General features: G+C 36.5%; 2 protein-coding genes across 3 annotated transcripts; one reads left to right on the plus strand and one right to left on the minus strand.

Annotated features, from left to right (window-relative positions):
- The first annotated feature begins 262 nt into the window (after positions 1 to 262).
- rab5b (RAB5B, member RAS oncogene family) lies at positions 263 to 9,428 on the plus strand. Its single transcript, XM_084122290.1, has 6 exons — positions 263 to 374; positions 4,283 to 4,571; positions 6,020 to 6,171; positions 6,264 to 6,386; positions 7,037 to 7,130; positions 7,718 to 9,428. Exons 2-6 carry the CDS (start codon positions 4,409 to 4,411, stop codon positions 7,828 to 7,830), a joined length of 645 nt encoding a protein of 214 aa, XP_083978416.1. The 5' UTR covers positions 263 to 374; positions 4,283 to 4,408; the 3' UTR covers positions 7,831 to 9,428.
- Positions 9,429 to 10,212: 784 nt separating this feature from the next.
- dbr1 (debranching RNA lariats 1) lies at positions 10,213 to 14,594 on the minus strand. Of its 2 annotated transcripts, XM_084122289.1 has the most exons (9): positions 14,511 to 14,569; positions 14,224 to 14,430; positions 13,949 to 14,073; positions 13,702 to 13,782; positions 13,541 to 13,626; positions 13,125 to 13,349; positions 12,447 to 12,524; positions 12,168 to 12,313; positions 10,213 to 11,347 (listed from the first exon to the last, which is right to left on the minus strand). In XM_084122289.1, the coding sequence occupies exons 2-9, from the start codon at positions 14,418 to 14,420 to the stop codon at positions 10,579 to 10,581; spliced, it is 1,707 nt and encodes a 568-aa protein (XP_083978415.1). In that variant the 5' UTR covers positions 14,421 to 14,430; positions 14,511 to 14,569; the 3' UTR covers positions 10,213 to 10,578. The 2 variants fall into 2 exon arrangements, with proteins under 2 accessions (XP_083978415.1, XP_083978414.1); XM_084122288.1 differs by having other exon boundaries at positions 14,224 to 14,594.
- Positions 14,595 to 14,977: the final 383 nt, after the last annotated feature.

Below are 14,977 nucleotides of genomic sequence, written 5' to 3' on the forward strand. Positions count from 1 at the left end.
GTCTTTTATTTCATGTGACCTTATTTCATTTTTATTTTCAAAATATTTTTATTTTCTTTCAAAATAAACTGTAAAAGCCTATATAAGAACTATATAAGGTAATGATGTATGGCATTTTATACAGTTTTACATCAAGTTTAGTCACTGCAAACGAGAAACAATATTAACCTTATATTAAGACTGCCCATATATTATTACTTATACCTACATTAGGAATGAAAAGAAATATAAATCCCTACAGATTATTTGACTTGTATGGCTCACTGCGCATGCGCAGAGAGGTGCAGGAAGTGCTCGCAGCGCAGCCCGATAACCAGCTGATAGATCAACAACCGAACAGCCACCTCTAAAACAGCCGCGACTTGAAACAACAGGTAAATATCACTAATCTCGGTAATTTTATATCACTCTATATATCTAAAAGAGATGTGATTATTTTGGAAATCGGTGTTCACGGCACCTCTTGGCCCGCTTCGCCTGGATCGAGACGAGTCACGTTAATGGTCAGAGTCTATACTGCGTCTCTAATGCATCACATCAGACACATTCACCTGACAGTCAGAGTTATGTATTAAGATCAGTAGACATACACCTTATTATTAAAGTTATGCATTATGTCTGTAGACATACATCTGATTATTACAGTTATGCATTAGATCAGCAGACATACACCTAATTATTAGTTATTAATCAGATCAATTGACATAAACCTGATTTTTAGAGTATTAATCAGATCAATAGACATACACCTGCTTATTAGAGTTATTAAAGGAATAGTTCACCCAAAAATGAAAATGATCCCATAATTTAATAAACCTTAAGCCATCCTAGGTGTATATGACTTTCTGTGTTTCTGACAATCAGAGTCACAATCAGAGTTATATATCCTGGTTCTTCCCAGTTTTGTAATGGCATTGAATAGTGCCTGAGTTTTTGAAGCTCCAAAAAGCACATCCATCATCATAAAAGTAATCCATACGACTCCAGTGGGTTAATAAATGCCTTCTGAAGCAAAGCAATGGGTTTTTGTAAGAAAAATATTCATATTGAAAACTATTATCACTGGATTTGGCAACGGCTGTACGCGCGTTCACGAGAGAGTTGAGTTCTGGCAGAAGGGTGACCTATGACCCAACGTATGACATAGTTCCTCTTATATCAAAATCCTCACAACCATTTTCTTTAAAACTTCTCGTTTTAGACTTCTAATTTGTGACCGGCGTTTTGTTGTGCTCCATCCTCTGAGCGTCTGCGTTCGTCAATTCTCACCTAAGCTTACGCTATCCTACGCTATCTGAACGAGCGTACGGCCGTTGCCGGAAGCCAGGGATTATAGTTTATAAAGCTTTAAATATGGATATTTTTCTTACAAAAACACATAGCTTCGCTTCAGAAGACATTTATTAACCCACTGGAGTCGTATGGATTACTTTTATGATGGATGGGGATGGATGCGCTTTTCGGAGCTTCAAAAAACTAAAGAAGAAAGTCATATACACCTAGGATGGCTTGAGGGTGAGTAAATTATGTTCATTTTTGGGTAAACTAACCCTTTAATCAGATCAATATAGACACACAACCAATTAGTAGAGTTATTAATCTAGATAGACATACAGTTAGAGCTATTTATCAGATCAATGGACAAACACCTGATTATTATAGTTATTAATCAGATCAATACACATACCGGATTATTAGTTTATTGTACATGTGCACTAAATGACATGCGCTACATTGACATGATGGTAAGTGTTATCAGTTGTAGATAATATAAAAAAATAGAGGTTTTGATGGACAGTTAAAGGTATTATATCAATTACTCATGGAAAATCCATCTGTGCATTAATGTTACTGCAAATGATGGTAATGATTTATGTTACAATTAAGTTCATGTATTGCAAAGTATATGTAAATGCAATTCATTACAACAGCATCACCAATATAACTGTGTAATTACAATCAGCTCATCAAAGATGTTACATATTAAGTGTACATTGACCACAGCTGACACTTTATTTAATGCCTTTAAATTGCTGTATGACAGTGGTATTCAAATGGCGGACCGGTAAAATGGCGCAATTACTTCCCGCAGTACGGATGGAACCAAGCCGGGGTCTGGAACCGGGCCGCGGGACATAAGTGCGCCATTTTATCATTTATACAGTTTAAAGTGAGCAGCGCGTCAAAACAACAGAGAGGTTCACACCACAAGTGCTCAGGGTCGTTAATGGTAATGATATTTCGGCGCTTCATCTTCTAATATTTTTATCTAGAGCCAAACCCTTTCCGCTTCGTGCACATTGCTTCTCTCTCCCGCTAAAGATGTAAAGCGCCGCATTAAGAGCTGCGGATGACTCGGTTATTTTAACAACAGCAGAAAGATGTGAGCAGCAAAATAGATACTAAAACTTGCTAAAAAGTTGCAGAAAACGAGAATGCAACAAATACAATTATTTTTATCTGTCATACAGATGACTCAGACTGTTTAACTAAACCATGTTTGTGGCAAGTTAACGCGTGCCACCTTTAGATATTTTTTTCATACATTTAGCATTATTATATCAGCATATTAAGAGCATTTCATAAATTTTCAAAATAATTATTTAGAGATGGCAAGGTAAGGAAATATAGAGACCGGACCTCTTGAAACTTTAGGCAATAGGCATTGAATACCCCTACTGTATGAAATGGCTTTGAGCTATGTAGGCCTAGCCTACTTAAAATGGCTAAGCTATTAATGTTTGCACTGCAAAGTGATAATGATGCAAACTCAGAGAGCAGAACAGCACACGACCGAGAAACCACAAAGAGGTGACAAAGTTTTAATCTGGTGGTTTCCTACCTGCTCAACATCTAGTTCATTCATCATTGTTTATGTCGACATCCATTACAAGAGAGATGTGCAACAAAACAATACAATTCATACTTGGGGCAAAATGCTGGATTTGAAATGTATCAGAGACTTTACTTTATCAACCAGAAATTTTCACTGAGATGCCAAGATAAGAGTGCGGTAACTGCAGTTAAAATTGATTTTCTTCCTGTCATGCTCATCAAGTCAATTTTTAAGTTCAAACTCGAGGTAATACCTGCCACCTTGTTTTCTACAGACATTTTAGGATGTTTAAATAGAAATATATTATGTATGGAGTACTTGCCTTGAATTAAAACTGTCATGAGGATGTTTAGCAATACAGTCTTACCAAAGAAATGTTATTGTGGTGCTTTACTCATCAGCTTCCCTATTTCTGATGAGAACTGATTCACATATGTAGAGCATCTGCGGTCCTCCTGACTGCTGACTTGAAAGTTGTTGGTTGTGTTTGAAAGGATACGAAAACCTGTAGTCACCTGTTTTCTTACTTATTTTGATTGTTACTACATTTGTTTTAGTTCAGTTTTGCTATAGCTATTTAGAGGTTTTTTCTAGGCCATAGTTCAAGTTGCCATGAAATGGATGTTGCGATGTGTTTTTTTTTTAACGTATTGTATTGAAATTGCTTCTCGAACAAGAAAACATGACTTGATTTTGTTAATCGGGAATTGATTGAATCGTTGGATGGTTGTGGTTTGCTGTTGCTATGATCTCATTTGTGTGACAGGATGTCCCGCCCTCACTCCAGTTAACATGTCACCAGAGAAGAGATGTTCCTACAAAAGGGAAGGGAATTTATTAAAAACATAGGTTGACTATAAGTAACATTGCACCTACATGTCTATGTAACACTAGAGTGTTAGCTGAGTATTAGTAGACTGGTAGGGTTATATTAAGTTGACATGTAGTTGCAAAATTACTTCTAGTCAGTAGAATGTCTGTTGGGGGACCATCACAATAAAGAGTTAGCAGATATTAAGCAGACAGTCTACTTATACTCTAATGACTGCTAGTTGATATGTAGTTGTAAAGTTACTTATAGTCAACAGCACATTCAAAAGGAACCATCAAAATAAAGTGTTACCAAAAAAAATAAAATAATGATGTGCATGGATAAATCCTTTATAATAAATACTGCAATAGTCCATAAAAAAAATCTCATGGTGACTTTAAAGTTAAGATTCTGTCATCATTTACTCACTCTCATTTCTTTCTGTGACTATGACTAGCTTTCTTCTTTTTTTTTTGATAAAAATGATGTCTCAGTATGTTTTAAATTTCTTGCAATGACAAAAAAAACCTTTGATTTTCATTAAGTTAACTCTTACCAGAGCATTTTAGTTGTAAGTGACTTTCTCTTCCACTCATTCCAGTAACGTTCTGCTCTTACTGTTTTTTGTTTTTTAGCATCACAGTCTGACTTCTGTCCTCACAGCCTAAAAAGAAGTCTCCAGTACTTCAAAACTGACTCCACTGCTTTGAGTTGCTGCTTTCAGAGACGCCACCAGGGAGGACGGCCACCCTTCCTACATCATGAGCACCCGCGGGACCGGCAGGACCAATGGGAACCTACCGCAGACCAAGATCTGCCAGTTCAAACTGGTGCTGCTGGGAGATATGGCCGTCGGCAAGTCCAGCCTGGTGCTGCGCTTTGTTAAGGGCCAGTTTGATGAGTTTCAGGAGACCACCATTGGAGGTGAGGCATAGGTGATGAATTTGAATTCAGTTAATAAAGATGGGTACTACTATTCTTTCGGAAAAATTGTGTTGGTTTAAGCATTTACATTCCTACCATTAAGGTTTGGTGTCTTTATAAAGAAATTAATACTTTTATTTAGCAAGGACATTGAATTGATCAAAAGTGACAGTAAAGACCATTTGTGTGACTTTATCACACAAAAAAATAGATTTCATAACTGTTTTCAACATTACTAATAATACGAAATCTTATTTCTTAAACACGGAATCAGAATTTTAGACTGATTTCTGAAGGATCATGTGACACTGAAGACTGGAGTAATGGCTGCTGAAAATTCAGCTTTGACATTACAGGAATAAATTACATTTTAAAATATATTAAAATAATATTTCACAATATTACTGTTTCTACGGAGTGCCTTAAAAGTGAAATTGCCAGATTTTTCCTGGTATTTTTCACAAAGTCTCATTGGGTGTGAGCAGGACAGTCAACAGTGCCGAGAACACATTTGTGCATCCTTTATAGTGATCTGTGTTAATTTGACTTTCTTAGTCATAGCAGTAGATGTCAGTAGATAAAAGATATAGCACATGTGAGAATGATGACAAACTAGGTTGACTATCTCTGTGTATAATCTTCACACTAGAATTTGCAAAAATTGTTATAGACTTTGGCTCCCATAAAGTCAGAGACAGGCAAATAGCATAAAAAATGGATGTAATCAACACTAACATTAGACTGGAGTTCTTCTTAAAGTAATAAAACACTTGAGGCCATGCATTAAAGTGATTTGACAATGGTTAAGGGGTATTTTAAGTCATGAAGCAGAGGTCTTGAGTGGTGTATTGCTTTTATAAAACAGCAACAGCAATATTATAAAATACGCCAATGTTCAATGAATAATTAATTAAAATAAAATTATTATAAAAAATAACGGATCAATAATAGTCATCAGAATAAACAATACTACTGCTAAAAAAAAATTGTTGCTTGTTTTACCCTTGGTGCATTTATTTATAGAATTTATTGACCTCAACATTTTGTTTGTGCATCAAAAATTTAATTTAAGTTTTCTATTCTATAACCAGTTTTATTCTAGTATTATTTATATAATAATAGTATTATTAATATTTAGAATTAGCTTTATTTTTAGATTTTCAGTTTTCCTTGCATTTTTTCTTCGTTTTAGTGTTATTTTTTATTATTAGTGTTTTTATTTAAAATTTCTATTTACCTTATTAACTTATTTTAGTTAGTTTTCTAATATTTTTATTTTATTTCAGCTGTATTTCAGTTGAATGATTTTTAGTTCTAGTTTTATTTAAAAAAAACAACTTTGAATTAATGCAAAGAAAAATCAAGATGGAACAGTATTATTAATACTTGAATCTTTGGCTTAGATTACTTATCTTTTTTTTCCTTTCTCTTTTGTTGCCCACCATCAGCTGCTTTCTTGGCACAGTCTGTTTGTCTGGACGACACTACAGTGAAGTTTGAGATTTGGGACACGGCTGGACAGGAGCGCTACCACAGCTTGGCCCCCATGTACTACCGTGGAGCCCAGGCGGCCATTGTAGTGTTTGACATCACTAAGCCTGTAAGTTAACTACACTCTTTATACAAAGGATGCATACTTTCATTTGGTAAAATAGTAGATTTGTTGCTTAGTCTTTAGCCATCTGTTTGTAGGAAACATTTGAGCGAGCAAAGGCGTGGGTGAAAGAGCTGCAGCGACAGGCCAGTCCCAACATCGTCATTGCTCTTGCAGGAAACAAGGCCGACCTAGCAGACAAGAGACTTGTGGAGTATGAGGTCATATCTTTCTCTCTTTTATTTCTAGACATGGGACGTGTTAGAGTTGTTCCTGTCAATGAAGTAGCAAAAATGTTGAAAGAATCCCTTCTGGGTTTGATTCATAAATAGCTCTGGGATTGTTGTGTTTGTAGTGTGCCCTTGTTTTTATTTTGAACTTAGGAAGCACACAAAGCATAATTAAACCGTTTCAAATTTTAATGAAAAATTTAATAAAATATTAAAATGTAATTGATTCCTGTGACGTCAAAGCTGAATTCTCAGCAGTCATTACTCCAGTCTTCAGTGTCACATGATCCTTCAGAAATCAGTCTAATATGCTGATTTGGTGCTCAAGAAATATTTCTTATGATTAGCAGCAATACTGAAAACAGTTGTGCTGCTGAATATCTTTTTGGAAGCCATGATACTTCTTTTTCTGGACTTTTTACTGTCTCCTTTGATCATTGTAATGTATCTTAGCTTAAAAAAAAAGAAATCTTACTGACCTCAAACATTTGAACGGTATTATTAGTACACAATAACTGTGTAAAGTGTGGTAATTACATTTTTAACACATTTGACAGCCCAAATAATTATTTGAACTGTTGGTTATTTCTCTAATGTCTTGTGTGCAGTAACCCAGATATTCATTTTACATTTCTGAACAGGAAGCTCAGACATATGCAGAAGACACAGGCTTGCTTTTCATGGAAACGTCTGCCAAGACTGCAATGAATGTAAACGAGTTGTTCCTGGCCATTGGTAAGTGTTAAAGTTGTTTTCTAACTATAGCGTATTCTCTTCTGAACATTGTTATTGTTACTAGAATAAAACTGTGGTATTATCTACAAGTTTCATCAAATAAGGAATTGAAATTTCAGGTTGTGACAAGGGACTACAAACTTTAGTTTTTAATAAATTCAGGAACATTAGTGAACATTCTTAATATTGTTAGTCTTTTCTTTACACGCAGAATTAAAACTCTCCTGGCATACCATCCCATTTCCAGATTTTCAGATTGTTAGTCTAAACAGATTAACAGCGGGGACTATATTTAGGGATTTAAACAGATTCTATATGATTGGAGAAGTCCTGCATATGTCACCAGAAAGAAGTCTGTTGTTTCACTGGTAAATCTAGTTATGACATTTTGAAGTAAAAAAAGAAAGAAACTTATGCATGGATGAACCGTTTGCAATTAAATCATTTAGAAAATAGAGTGAATTTTCATTTCCTGCCAACTTTAAACAAAAGATTAACAATATTAATCTCGATTTTCAAACTCATTTCTCGATTTTTTTTTTCTTTCTTTCTTCTTCTTCTTCATTTAACTCTTTATTTATCAATAGCAAAAAAGATGCCAAAAACAGACACCCAAAACCCCACGCATGCTGCCCGACACAGGGGCGTAAATCTACAGGACCCAGATGCACAGTCCACTCGAAGCTGCTGTGGGAACTAAAGGCCTGTCAACACTCCATAATGGGAGACCACCGACACCTTCTCCTTCCCAAAATCCTACCCTTCACCCTTTCACCTCCCAAGACGGATACGGAAAGAGATCGAAAGAGAGGGGAATAACAGAAAGAGATTGAGGAAAATCCCTCACTGATGCCATAAAGAGATTTTTCAAGGAAGACTTCTGATGGACAGTGTAGAAAGTGAACGGACGATGGACTCTGTCATATCTGGCAGTATATATGGATTCTGTATTATTTTTAAGTAAACAATATTTTCAGCCTCTGTTCATTTTCATTATGCCAGCAAGCACCAAGGTGTCACCCAAAGAGATAGAGGAACACAGAAGAAACCGGATGAACAGAAGAATTATCTCACCAATAAATCTTCCCATTCTCAGTCCTGAAATGAACTGAGATGGTCCATGATATCCCCTTAAAACATCCGGAAGTCTTCAAACGAAATCTACACAAAGTATCCGTATGCTCTGGGCTCCCCCATTCTGATCCCAACTCTAACACTGGAAGGAAGTCAGCACCTTAACCTGAAACTAACCCTTACAATTCTTCAACCATGAGCTGCATCTACTAATTTTTTTAAACTACGAAAAGTACACTGAAGCAGAAGTTATTCATCACCCTGAGCTTGTTTTTTTCAGCCTCCAGCTTTATTTATTACCTTTGTTTGAACTGGTCTCCCTTACGTAGCTTGTCATTCATTGTAGACCCAAAAAGTATTGAAGAACATCAATGTTGTCTTCCCTATCCCATTTCCCTCTCCCGACCGCATTGATCTTGAAATTCAGTGTTCACTAAACAATAGCAAGCTCTACGATGCCTTCTCTACGTTCTTGTCGCTTTGTGTAAACTACTGTTTGAGAAACAATCGACAAATCATTTACAACGCATTGACACCAAGCAGATGACCGATAGAAAAGCATTTCGCTTCACAAGTAATTGCAGAATATCGCACATTGATTCGTTTGAACAAGGAATTCATGAAATACCAAGGCCAATGTCTCAGTATGCTATGAAAAAGCAACAAAAATATTTAAGCACCCACAAATCAAGAACGTGATGATGATTTAGCAACCGATGCTGTGCAATACAGTGGGATGGAAAATAACAGCAAGGGAATTTTTTACCCACAAAGCCCCTGAAAAAGTAAAAAAAACAAAAAAAAACAGAAGTGCCTACTCTTTGTTTTGGGCTTGTTTGAGGTCGGCAGACCGCCGGAAAAGTAGCGTTTTCGAGATGTTGGCCCGAAGTGTACAGGCAATAACCTGTAAAAATATTAATCAGTTGAGCTTGTTAGTAACAGAGGAGTCATTTATTAAGTTTTGTTTTATGGATGCTGTTTGTTGATGTGTATAAAAATGAGTTTTATTTAAAACTGATTTTAGTCTGTAATTTAATGGGTTACCAGTACATTTATATGGTCATTTAGGGAATGAATTAGGAATCATAAGATGTCACACAGCTAGAAGTCATTTGTCATGTGTCTTCAGGTCCACCTTTTTTTGTGGAATAGATTTGATCTCCTGTTAACACCTCTGTGAACTGAATTGTTAAATAAAGCTGTGCTGTTCTGCTATGAATGAAATGTGAATGGTTTCTGTGGCTTTTTGACTAGCCTTGATCTAAACCTCAGCTAACAGTCATTTATGAGGAAATAGCATTCAACAGTAGTCTGGCTGCACCCATGTGACGTCACTGCAATATTTACCCTTAAAGGTAGACTAGCAGCACCAAACAAATTAGCAAAAATAATGACCAAACAGGTTTCCCCAAACACTTCTAGTGTGGTATGCAAATAAATGGCTCTGTAGGTATATTGTGCTGCGCTCCAGTCTCTTGCAAATAATGAAAATAGCATGACTGGAATGATTTACGATCAGAATCAGTGCTGAAGGAATCAATCCGAAACCTGGAAACGAGTGAGCATATTTGCACTTCCGGTTCCATTTTCAGTCGAGATATTTTAACATTTTATTTATTCTATGACATAAAATACATCAGTAATAAACCACTTGCCATATTTCTTATGCTTTTATGTGTCTTGAAATAGGTGGTTGCTAACAAGTGGCTAATTGGAACTACGGAGGCTGTCGGGGACATTAAACATCACGTCGAACAGGGAAACTCATCTCAGCCTTGTCATGTTTATACTGAATTTTCTGTCCGTTTATAGCCTAACTTTTGATTTTCACTTAAGAAAAGTTGTTTCAGACGTGGAGAAAGTTTCATGAAAGACAGATAAAGTATTTCAAAATGCAAAAAATTACATCAGGATCACTTAATATTTGAACTTTGATGTATTTACAATCAAATGGTAAAGCAAACTCAATCACAAAACTAATAAAATAACAGCCAAGACAGAGAGCAAATAATTGAGTGTTGTGATATATTTGGCTAAAAATAATAATAAAAAGGAACAGATCATTAAAACCAATCACAAATAACAAATACAAGATAAAAATTTATAAATGGCTGTGGCATTACTTTATACACATGAAAATACCAAAAATAAAAGTAGTACATAACCCTGACATTTCTGAAAATAGCTTTCCATTAATTCTTCACAATCATAATCAGCAAAACTTCTGTTCTTTAAAACAACAGTAGTTACAAAGCAGATCAAATCAGTCTAGTAACCCATTCAACTCTTTAGAATCAAAAAGAGACAGCAAACTATCTGGCAGATCATTCTTGGTATATGTAATTTGCTGATCTAAAAATATAATTGCATTTATCTAGTCCTCACTTTCTTCATCATCTACTGCCGTGTAGATACTCTGGTTTCTCCGTTTTATTTGAGGTGTGCTACCCGTGTGACTGGCGGGCCCCTGTGCCGTCTCACCACTCGTGCGTTTGGGGACCCTGGCTGACGTGAAGCCCCCCTCCTCTTCTGAGCTGCCCTGAGAGAGGGATGCTGAAGGAGGGGGAAGAGAAAGAGGCCGTAAGGAGTGTAGTGGAGCCTCCGTCTCTGGTGCAGCACATGGGGGCGGTAAGATCAGTCTATTAGCTGTATCTCGCTGGGGGCTGCTGTCTCTATCGCTGTCCTGGCCCCCCATTTGCCCTTCTGGAACCACTGCGTCTGTCCCTTTCTCCTCGGCACATCCTACTCCCTCATCCACTTCCTCCTCCCATTCATCCTCAATAGTGATTTCATCAGGGTTGTAGGAGCTGGAGAGCCCGGAGGTGTCAGTGGGGTATTCACTGGGTTCGTCTACGCTCCCAGTGCTGTCCTCGTCCTCCTCCTCTTCAGTCGCACCTGTGGCACCCTCCTCCCCATAAGTCTGCCCATTTTGCCCAGCCAGGATGTAGATGTCCGTCAGGCCGAGAGTGGCACACACCTCTGTGGTTTGGGGGTTGGTGGAGTAGGCTGGGTGAGCATTGGGTTGAGGGCGGCTGGGGTCGTAGGCGGGCACTGTCAGGCTGAAATTTTCAGGGATGCAGAGGTCACCACTCAAATCTCTCACAACCTCCATCATAGCTTCCTCTGACGCACTGAAATCCCACCTGAAAGAAGCAGAAAAATAAAATGCCAAAATACAAATTAATTTATGTGCACCAAATTCCAATTAATATAGGAATTATTCAGATTACATATGCATGTGATGTAAATGTGTAAACCCATTTGTCATAAACCAGTTAAGCCCAGTTTTCAAAATGGTATATGCATATATTAACTCTATTACACTAATTTAATTAATCAAAAGTGACAGTGAAGACATTTATAAATGATATAAAATATTTTGAATAAAATAAATGCGGTTATGCAAGTGTTTCTTTTTACTGAAGAATCTTGGAAAAAAAGAAATGTATCATGGTTTTCAAAAAGATATTAAGCAGCACAACTTTTAAGTAATGATGCTGAAAATTCAGCTTGGACATCACAGGAATAAATTACATTTTAAATTGTATTAAAATAGAAAACAGTTATTTTAATTTCATAATATTACAGTTTTCCTGTATTTTTGATCAAATAAACGCATCCTTGGTGAGCATAAGGGACTTCTTTCAAAAACATTAATTCTGTGTCTTGTAAACACCTTTTTTTTTTAAATATATATACAATTACACATTCAAACAAAAGTAACTACAGTATAGGTAACTGTGACAAATGTAACTAAGAACTATGAGAACTACAAGGGACAGCTATGACAATTCAACATATCAAAGTGCATCTTCCGAATTTCCACAGGAGATTAGCAGGGAAACATCAGAATTTATTGGGAATATGCTGGTTACTGGAATATGCAAATAAAATGAAGGTTTAACAAGCAATCAAATAATCATGTGCATGTTAATGTGGTTATTATTGTATTGTGGTCTGTACCGGGCGTGTAGTCCGTTGTCTTGTGGGGGGTTCCAAAAATTGTGTGATGGTTTCTGAAGTCGGTCTGTCGCTTTCAAAATGGCCAGCCACTCTGGGTCATACTCGAGGTGCTCGGAGGAGCCCGGTCTGTCTGCCACCTCCACGATCTGTAATATCAAAATCTTTATTCATTCACAAAGATCTACTTGTTTACTACTAGATCTACAACTTGGATCCCACAATATTTGGTCAAAGTGGATCTTGAAATATGCTTGTTGATGGAAACGGCAGGATCATTACCTGAAGGAAGTCTCGATGTGGAAGACACTTGTCAAGTGAGAGAAACTTGGTGATCTTTGCGGCAGAATTATTCTTAGCCTAATGTGACAAATAGCGTGTTGTTATTTACTTTTCAATAAATAATGAACTCTGATATCTACATCTTATCTTAGGCCTGTATGTAACTCCAAGAGAGATATAAAAAGAATAAAATAGAGATATTCCACAAGCTCTTTCATAAGACATGTTAAATTTATGTTGTCATAAAATAAAAATATATTCAATTCATTCAATATATAAACACATTTTAAAAGATTTTAACATTTTCAGTTGTTTGCAGATATTGCACACACACATTACAATATATATAATGCTTTGAAATGGCTTACAAGTTTCTTCCCCAACTATTTTTTGTTGAAGTTAAAATCACAGACATCCCTGTATTAACGCTCTCTTGTTCACAAGTCACGAGACAAGAAGGCATCACAAAATTAGTCTGATGATTAATCTAATGGATTGAATACAAATCACAATAACATATTCTAGATATTCAAGCTTTTCTTCATTGTATATCGCCAGCAAATGATTGTAAATGTATTTGTAAGATGCGTGAAAGGGGCTTAAATCTAGTGTATCTGCGACAGTGTAATCTCTACAATGGTAACTGAAGGCTTGTATATGTCAAAGGCACTGACCCACCTCGTGCTGCATCAGTGCAGCAAACTTCACGTGCAGGTGAGCTGAGAACCAGTAGCTGGGCTGCAGGTGGTCTAGGAGTTCTGCAGCAGCAGGGCTGCCCAGGGTACCGCTCTCCACTTCCTGTCTGAGGAACTTCTTCTTGTGCAGAAGCTGATTTGTGTTGCCGTAGTAATAAATGCCTCTCGGCCAATCATGCGTCATGAAGACGTCTATGGGCATCTTGAGCTTGAGAAGTGAGGTTAGAAATTATACATGTAAATAAATAGTGTTTTGCTAGGCCCTCTTTTTATGAATTAACAATTCGTCTGATTTTTCTTGATGCCTATAAAATTTCAGATTTTTTTTTTCAGAATCTGCATCCTTATTATTGAATGTGTAAGATATCTATTGATGCATTTCACATTACAAAGATTTACCTGTTTAAGCTTGAAGACGTCAATGTTCCGTATGTGGTACACGCTGCGCAATGTTTCTTGGCTGTACGGCGGAAACTCAAAGTGTCCTGAAATTGCAGAATTAAAAAAAAATGCATATTTGTGTCTTATAACACAACTGATTTGGAACTGTTAAAACTCACCTTTCTTGTAATCGTGGGATTTAAATATTCCAGAAAGACCGCCAATCCGTACACCTCTAAAGCGTACGACACCAGCATAACCTGAGTAACGAGGAACATCAAATCTATTGAGAACTGTTATTATAAGTACCATCAAGAAAACCATAAAAGTATGAGAATATTGAACAGTGAAACACAAAATTTATACTAGTCTTGATAATATAACTACATATTAAAGGACCAATATGTGTAAGTATAAAGATCTCACCCAGGTAATAGATGTTGGGAGCCACCCAGCCTCCATAAGGAAGTTCCTGCAGATGGTTTGATGCCTCATGGTTTCCACCAATGAAAATCGTCAGGACAGGAGCCTTCTTCTCACCAGAGTAGTACCTTAGAAAACCAATTGTAATGACATGAGAAACAATGGTCGACCAATATCACCAACACAATATTTACTTTTTATTTGACATTAAATAATCCATAAACATGCCATTTCTGCTCATCTGTCTATCCAGAGAATAACGTCAGGCGTTTCCTTACTTGTAAAAAGTTTGCATTTGTCTGTATTTGGCAGGCACCGCCATGCACTTCATGTCTCCTTCATTTCTGACAGCCTGGAAGTCTCCGCAGCACAGAAGCAGGTCCACCTTCACACCTTCTTTATTCTCCAGGTAACTGATGCTCTCATATATCTTATCCAGCTCTCCATGACAACAGCCTTCTACTGCCACCTTCATCCTTATTTCTCTAAACCACAGCGTTACACTCAAAGACGACAAAACGCGTTACCCATCGGTCAGCATGTACATCTTAATTGTTATACTTACTTAATTCTTCCAGTAGCCGCTTTGACTCCCTGCACTCACATGCTACTCTGCTCATGCGCAAAACGGTCATGTGACTAGCGCACTAAATGCATTTTTTATTCTTCATCCACACTTTCCGTAATTTATATTCGTTCTTCAGTTTATATATAAAACTTGGTTGCAAGGATATTGATCAGCATGCATTTGGTTGCACGTTAGCAATATTAAAACAACATTAGCAATATTATTATATGTGGAACAGCGATATACAAATTGGTTAAAAAATTAACCAATAATAATATTAATTTTAGATTAAAATAAGTGTAAAATAGTAATATTTAATTATATTTTATTAACTGCACTAGACATACGGCTGATGTATTGACAAAAAGACTGCTGTCTATCATCTACTGTTGCTTAATGTTTTTATTATTTTATTTTCTCTGTATTATTATTCATACTAATATTGTTTTTTGTGTTTATGAATT

Source organism: Abramis brama (genome assembly GCF_963993115.1).
Source record: "Abramis brama genome assembly, chromosome: 8".
NCBI lineage: Eukaryota > Metazoa > Chordata > Actinopteri > Cypriniformes > Leuciscidae > Abramis > Abramis brama.

Bases quoted from the DNA above. Each gene is read 5' to 3' on its own strand.
- dbr1 (XM_084122288.1), bottom strand. From the start codon at position 14,420: ATGAAGGTGGCAGTAGAAGGCTGTTGTCATGGAGAGCTGGATAAGATA. The intron at 12,525-13,124 runs GTGGGTCAGTGC...TTGTCACATTAG, and splicing joins CTGCACTGATGCAGCACGAG to GCTAAGAATAATTCTGCCGC. The intron at 12,314-12,446 runs GTAATGATCCTG...TTGATATTACAG, and splicing joins CACATCGAGACTTCCTTCAG to ATCGTGGAGGTGGCAGACAG.
- rab5b (XM_084122290.1), top strand. From the start codon at position 4,409: ATGAGCACCCGCGGGACCGGCAGGACCAATGGGAACCTACCGCAGACC. The intron at 4,572-6,019 runs GTGAGGCATAGG...GCCCACCATCAG, and splicing joins TCAGGAGACCACCATTGGAG to CTGCTTTCTTGGCACAGTCT. The intron at 6,172-6,263 runs GTAAGTTAACTA...ATCTGTTTGTAG, and splicing joins TGTTTGACATCACTAAGCCT to GAAACATTTGAGCGAGCAAA.